The sequence below is a fragment of the Pteropus vampyrus genome, unplaced genomic scaffold (genome assembly GCF_000151845.1).
Source record: "Pteropus vampyrus isolate Shadow unplaced genomic scaffold, Pvam_2.0 Scaffold227, whole genome shotgun sequence".
Lineage (NCBI taxonomy): Eukaryota > Metazoa > Chordata > Mammalia > Chiroptera > Pteropodidae > Pteropus > Pteropus vampyrus.
The window spans coordinates 1208454-1215825 of record NW_011889008.1 but is presented as its reverse complement, the minus strand read 5'-3'; the positions used below and the strand labels follow the sequence as shown (position 1 = coordinate 1215825).

The 7372-nt window shown below is 66.2% G+C and overlaps 1 protein-coding gene across 1 annotated transcript in view; it reads left to right on the top strand.

Moving 5' to 3' along the window:
- BAHCC1 (BAH domain and coiled-coil containing 1) overlaps positions 1-7372 on the top strand; it is a 61643-nt gene that overhangs the window by 27101 nt on the left and 27170 nt on the right. The window contains exons 3-4 of the mRNA XM_023538657.1: positions 4268-4390; positions 7227-7369. Of these exons, the coding sequence (XP_023394425.1) occupies positions 4268-4390; positions 7227-7369 (266 nt within the window). The remainder of the gene's footprint in view (positions 1-4267; positions 4391-7226; positions 7370-7372) is intronic.

Below are 7372 nucleotides of genomic sequence, written 5' to 3'. Positions count from 1 at the left end.
GGCAGGCTGCCCGCTGCTCCTGTTCCGGCAGCACCCACGGGAGCCTGGCACCTTCCCCCGCTCTCCGCCGCTCCTCTAGGCCTGGGGACAGAATGCCGGTCCCACACCTGGGCGGCCGGGGCCATGTGTGTGCGTGGGGCCGACTGTGATGAGACAGAGACAGGAATCAACGTGACGATGAGGCCCGGCCCCACCTGCGGAAGGCTGAGGTGTGGGCACCCCTAGGGGACCGCGTTTCCCCAGCCCACTCCAGCCCTGAGGAGGTGTGTCACCTGCTGTCCCCAGCACAGCCTGCGTGCTGCCCTGGGAGCTGCTTTGGAAGCACAGCCCGGAGGCCCAGGGGTCTGAGTGCCGAGGGAAGGGCCGTGGCTGAAGTGGGGGGCGGGGGGCCGGGGCAGGGAGGACGTGGGGAGGGGGCTGTGGCAAGCACGCCCTCCGATGCGCGAGCGGGGTGGCCCATGCCCTCCTGCGGCTGGGCAGACGCCCCTGGCCCCGGCGCGTCGGGCTGCCTGTGGTCCCAGTCCAGCCCTCGGGTTGTCACCGTCGCTGGGGAGGCTGTGGCACCACACTGAGAGGCATGGACGCTGGGCGATGGGGTGGCTTGTGGGAGACAGTGGGTGTCGGGGCTGGCAGGAGACGGCTGGGGGCCCCACCCCGAGGCGCTCTCTCCACTGCCGAGGGCTGAGGGTGGGCCTCACGCAGAGGAGCTGGGACCGCGGCCTGGGCAGGCGGGCAGCGGGCAGTCCGCCCTGGGTTCCGGGGAGCCCGCCCCGTAAAAGCACAGATTCTGGCCCCAGCCGCCGGGGGCTCAGCCAGGCGTGTCGGGGGAGGGCCTGATGCCAGGACTGTCTAGCGGTGTGAACCTCAGGATCTGTGTGGGTGTCATCCTCGGGGTGCGGGGCCAGTGCCTCTTGTTCGGGCTCCTGCTGCAGACGGCCTTGTCCTCGTGGTGTGGGAGCAGGGGCAGTGAGCAGGACGGGGCCCCGGGGTGGGGGGCTCCCAGGCAACCCTGCGGTGGGGGGGTCCCTTGACCCTGCCAGGGCTCCTGGACGCGGCGGGCCTCTGGGGAAATGCTGCAGCATCGGCCGGGGAAGCGAGGTGCCCTGCTGCTCTGCTGTGGGCTGTGACGCCTCGGGCCAGCAGGGCAGTGTGGGGTGCGGGCGCCCCCCTTCCTCTCCGGCTGGGCGGCTCCCAGCAGGCCTTGAGTCTTCTTCCCAGGCACCCTTCCGGGGGGGCGGGGGGGCAGGAGGAGCCCATACCCTCTCATTTATGTCCCCTGTGTCCTTCAGACCCTGTCCTCTGGAGGGCCCCTGGCAGGGCGAGCTGCCCGCTGTCTCCTTCCTTCCTGCCCACTGGCCCACGTCCCCCCAGAATCCCCGAACTTCCTGGGCTTGGGCAGCCGAGGCCCAGGGGTGCTGGGAGGGGCCCATGCTGTGGTCACCTTGCCTGTTGGGATCTCGTGCACTACCCCTGCCCAGCCACGTGGGTTAGGGGTGCTAGGCCCGCTTCATCACACCCCATCGGGCGTTGACCCTTTGACCCCTTGCCACTTAGGTCACGGAATTGGTCGAGCCTCCTGGCAACTCAGCAGTGGGGCCAGGATGGGGGGTGTCCTCAGAGAGATATCCACTCAGGCCCAGGGCCTCCCGGGTCCCCTGGAGGCCAGGGACCTCCAGGACTCCTGGGCATGGGGGGAGGGAGGGGACAGCAGGCCTGGGCCCTGGCTCCCCGCCAGGACAGGTGCTTTGCTGTAGGTGCCACCTGGCGATGAGGGTGGTGACAGCAGCCCCAACCTCAAGGGCTGTGGGGCCGTGGAAAGGGGCCCGGGACCGTGCCACACAAGGTCAGGCCCTCTGGCCCTGGACCCCAGGTGTCCAGCCTCGCCCCAGACCACTTGTGCCGTAGCCGCCCTGTCCCGTGCCCTGTGCCTCCCGCTCCCTGAGCCCCGCCCCATTGTCTGACGGCCCCTTCAAGGCGCTGGCAGCCCTGGCTTCTGGTTTCTGGTCTCAGAACAGCTGTTCTGATTCATAAAAACCATTTTTCATTTTCTTTCTTGATTCAGGGCGTGAGGTCTTGCTGAGGGGGAAAGGGCCGTTCTGTGGCTGGCGGGGAGGGGCTTCTCCCTGGCTCCTCCCGTCCGCTCACCCCGCCCATCCGGGCCTCTCCTCGCTCCCCATCCAGCCAGCCCCTGGCTCGCACCCCTCCGTTTCTTCCTCCGTCCTCCCCGTCTGTCCCCCGCTTCCTCCCCCCAGCCCTAATCCCCCTTCTAGGGTCTCAGAGGGCGGGGCCTCTGCAGGCGGGAGGTGGCGGACAGGCCCCTGGTGGACGGTCGCCAGCTCAGGGTCCGAGGAGAGGGACATGCAGGGCCTTGTCCCCACACCACCCCCACAGGGGGACGGCAGAAAGTAACGCACCCCTCAGCCGGCTGAATGCCTGCTGCCCCCACCTTGGTGGGCGGGGGGCCAGGACCTCTGCAGGGGTCATGGGGGTCCGCCCCTAGGACATGGAGTCTGGGAAGGAGGAATTTACAGACTTCTGTTTACCAAAACGAGGCCCTATAAAACATTTAACGGCAGCCAATTAAAGAGGGACAGCTGCGTGGTTTAACCGCTTCCCCCATACGACACACAACGGGCCCCTGCCTTTGTCACGCCTCCCAGGGGCCGCGTTGGGTCTAGGAGGCCTGCTCCACACGTGTCCCCACAGAAACCAGGCCAGTGGGACTCAGCCCGTGGCCTCACAGGAGCAGGGCTGCAGGGGGACAGACAGGGTGGCCCTGGGCGCCGGGGACGGGGACCCGAGCAGGAGACCGCTTGGGCCTTGTCAGAGCCTTCAGACACACACTCTTCATGTTACCTGAGCTCGTGGGATCCGGGACGTGTTCCACCTGGAGCAGGAGCCTCTTGGGGTAGCGACACCCCACAGCCTCACGTTGGACGCACTGGGCTGGGAACGTCTAACTGTGGCCTCCAGGGCTGAAGGTGGCCCGCCGTGGCCAAGGGGCCCGCTGGGGTCAGGCGCAGGGCGCCCCACTTGGGCAAGTGCCCCCACTTGACACCTGGGCGTTTCCCGCTCTGAGCTCTGCTGCTGGGTTGCTTGTCTACGCCCGCCCCGGCCAGAACCCGGCTTCCCTGGGGTGTCCCCTCCCTCAGCACAGCGAAGGTGCCCGGAAGCTGGGTGGGAAGCCGCTCACACTAGCCGGCGGCTCTTGGGACAGTCGTGGGGTCCCCAAGGGAGACTCCCCTGGGGCCCGTTTTCTGCAGGAAGATCTTTCAAGCATCAGCTCAAGGCTTGAGTTCTGGAGCAAGACAGGGTACTGCCTGTCCCGGCCACCCCAGCCTGGGCCCTCTGCCCTCCCCTGGCCCTTCTGCTGGGCCTGGTGGGGAAGGACCAGCTGTGAGGGGCCACAGTCTGCGTGGCTGGTGGCCGCAGCAGACAAGCCACACTTCCCCGTGCCCAGCTGGGGTGCCCATGCCTGGGTGAGCCTTCCAGGCCAGTGGCTACTTCTCTGTCTTCATCCCTTCTGGCTAACAGGGTGTATGTCCCAGGGGGCCAGAGCCCCCCAAGATCCAAGGCCAACTGGTGGGGCCAGCTGCAGAAGGTTGCTGGGGACCCTGGGTGGGCAGCGCTGGGCAGGGCAGACCCCTCAGAGGAAGGGACAGGGACCTGCTGGGACGACTCAGAGGTGCCAGGGCGGGCTGGGACCAGCGCAAGGAACCCTCGGGGCAGAGATGCTGCTGCTGTGGGGACCAGCTCCCTGTGCAGGTCTCAGCGCAGAGGAGGCCAGGCTGCTGGAGAGCCCAGCGCCCCCAGCCTCCGGCAAACAGGAGCCTGCCACGGCCCACCTACACCTGCGCCAGGTGTGGGCCGCCCACCCCCTGGGGCCTGTTGGGTGCTGCGGCCTGCGGCGGTGGCTGGCCAGGTGCTCGACCTGTGCTGGGCGGGCATCCATCCACCGTGTGTCCCCCACGTCACCTCCCACCTGCGACACCTCTCCGGAGCCTGCCCGGAGCTTGCTCGCTGCCGGGAGGGAGATGGAGGCACCCCGCGGCCCGCTCCCCGCACTCGGCCCGGCAGCAGCTTGGTTTGCCCTGCGTGGAGGGATGGCATTAGTCGAGTCCGTTTACGTGCTGTATCGATGGGTCGATCTCCCGCGGGCCCCGAGGGGCATCCCTCCTCGGCTGCCCACCCGCCCCTCGCCTCCCTCGGGTTAGGCGGACCCTGGGGCCTGGAGGTGCCTCTGCAGCCGGTGTCCTTGCTTCTCTAGCTCCAGGGTACCCCAGATTTTCGGGGAGTCTGGCATCTACCTTCCTACCCATGAGCCACTTGGATCACCATGGAAACAGCAATGTTCTCTATGGGCAGCACCGTTTCTATGGAGCCCAGAAAGGCAAGTGCTGGCTGGGGCCTCGAGGGGCTGTGTGGGGCCTGGGGCATAGGGCATCCTGGAGGGGTGGTCGGGGCAGGGCTGGGGGCTTTTGGGGCACCAAGGACAGGCAGCCAGCCTGCTAAACCCTCCTCTCTGGGCCTGGGCCTCAGTGGGTGCAGGTAGGAGGAGGGTGGGCCTGCTTCTCAGGCTCCTGGAGGATTTAAACTCTGGGACCCAGGACTCTGGCTAGGCAGCAGGTCCGGGGGCATCAGGCAGGTGCTCTGAGACACGGCCACACCGTCTGCAGCTCTCCTGGTTCAGGTAGAGGCCTCTCAAATGACCGCGGCCAAGGGGGTGGTGCTCAGCTCTCTCAGCACCTGTCCCTGTCCTGTACCCACCCCAGGCGCCGCTTGGGGAGGATGCCATCGGGTGTGGCCAGGGGAGCCCCCCAGAAGCCTGTGCTTCCTGCCTGGCTGGGCTGCATGAGGCCAGGCCCCCACCCCACAGTGGGGCCTGAGATCAGATGGTGCTGGGGTGTGTGGGCGTGTGTGCATGCGTGTGCATGTGTGTGTGCCTGTTTGTACATGTGTACACGTATGTGCATGTGTGTGTGCGTGCATGTGTGCGTGCACGCAGGTACTGAGACAACACTGTGTCCCAGCAGACAGAAAAGAGTTTCTCGCACCGTGGGCGGGAGGGGGCCTCCAGGTGTCCCTGGAGAGGGGACATTGATGTCAAGCTTTACTGATGAGAAGTCAGGGCTGGGGTGCCGGTCGGTGGCTCCAGCACACACGTGCACACGCCTCGAGGGCACGGACCCCATGGAGCACTGCAGGACACGTGACTGCCTGAGGGTGCGACAGGTGCCGGGAGTGGCCGGTCGCCTCGGTGCCTCATCTTGAGGGTTTTCCTGGGTGCGGTGAGGTCTCATTTGCATTTTAGAAAGAGCTCCCTGGGATGTGCCTAGGATGCTGGGGCAGGGAGACCCCTGGACTGGTTACCATGTTTAAATGTGATGACAAGTGACATGGATTTGAGCCCAGACATAGGGTCTCATGGGGGCCCAGAAGGGGCATGAAGGTCGGGGGGTCCTCGATAAGGACCCTGGCTGTGGGGGGCACCTGCGCCGGAGCAGATCAGAGGGGAGGGGTGAGGTCAGCTCCCATGCAGAGGTGTCCTGGCCCCTTTGGGCTTGGCGGGACAGCAGAAGGCCTTGGCCTCGGCCCAGCCCAGGGCTGGCCACCTGGGGTTGGTGCAGCCAAGATCCTGCCTGCGCACGGGGCCAGGAAACCTCCCTGCCCACCCAGGGGATGGACAGATGCTGGACTCTCCCAGGAAACCAGGGTCCTGTGGGGCAAGACCCAGGCGACCTGCTGCCCAGAGGCTGGCACCCCACAGACAACAAGCTGGGTCCCCCACGCTCCCACGTCAGCCCCGGCGTGTACAGCTACCTTGACAGCATCTGTCAGGGCCGAGCAGGTGGTCCCAGCCCCAGAAACCCGACTGGCGAGCCTGGGCCCGGCCCCCGCGGGCAGCGGGCCCTGGCGGGCTCTTGGCGTCCAGTGTTGTGGTGGGGGACACTCTGGCTTTGGGAATCTGCTAATTAGCTTTCTCCCAGGCCCCCCTCTTCCCCCTTGTTTTAATTAGCAGGAAATTGACAAGGAACTTACATGACTGAGGACAGTTTTACAGGCTCCAAATGCTTCTCAGGTTCCCCCTTGTCTGCAGCCTCTTGGCTCTAGGCCTTCCATGCTCCCTGCCTGCCGCCTCAGCTGGGTGCTGAGGGGCGCCAGACCCCAAGGTCCCCAGAGATGGTAACCAGGCCCCAGCTTGGAAACCTACGAAGAAAGCATGGCCTGGGCAGGAAGGGTTTGCCCCAGGCTGAAAGCCCAGCCTGGACAGCAGGCCGCAGCCGATCACGGTGGGCCAGGGGTGCGCCCAGCACCAACCAGGCTGGACGGGCCCAGAGCCGCAGGGACACTGAAGGCCAGTAGTGCACTAGGGGTGGGGACAGCCAACCAGGTCCATTTTCGTTTCTCTCTGCTTTAAGGGATCACCCTCTCCTCTTGACGGAGGCTCCCATAATTACAAAGCAGAGGGGCCGGGTCCCCAGACGCGCGTCTTTCCTGGGACTAGCTTCCTCTTGGGGGTCTTAGGGGCTAATAAGAGCCAGACTTGGCCATGCAGAGCATGGTCCTGCCCACAGCAGGCTCTCAGAGGACTCGCTACGTGGCTGGGCATCCTGGCGCCATGCGCTGTGCAGTGGCCACATGCCACATGTGTTGCCATCCACTTAGCTGTCAGCCATGAGCTAGAAGCCTCCGTAGTATTTAGGGGTCCAACGGCTGTAGAGACAAGACCAGCTGATACTCCCCCAGCACCGTGAGGGGTGGGGGAAGATCTCACTGCCCCAGACCTCACCGGCTGGCCCCCGTCAGCGCACAGGGCCGCCTGCTCCCCCCAACCCTGTCCTAATCCCCACGGGCACTGGGCCAGGCAGGGGGCCCGGCCACTCACAGTACCGTCTCCTGGGGGCTGAGTGTAAGTCAGGGCCTTCCGGAGGGCTAGGCGTCGCGGTTAACACGGACAGAGCTTCAGTCTGGGAAGTCGCTAAGTCCTGGACGTGGACGCCGACGGCTGCACAGCGGTGCGAATGTGCCTAAGGCCACGGTACCGCCTGCTTAAACGTGGGCGGAGGTGGCAAATTCTGTTTTGTCTGTTTTACATGAGCCTCCTGCAGCCAGTGGCCTTGGGTCACCGCCAGCTGGCGTCGCAGAGGCCCCCGGAGCACGTGTCTGGGGGGAGTCGGCTCTCCGGCCCCGCCCGGCCTTCCGTTGACCCTGGTTCTCTCATGCAGATAACTTCTACCTGCGTAACCTGCCCCCCCAGCCCGCACTCCTGCCCACCAACCCCAACTTCCCCGGCGTGGCCCGGGCCGCCCCCGGCCACCCCATCGGCTCCTGCAGCCGCGACCGGGGCGAGGCCGGCACGCTGCAGAGGGCC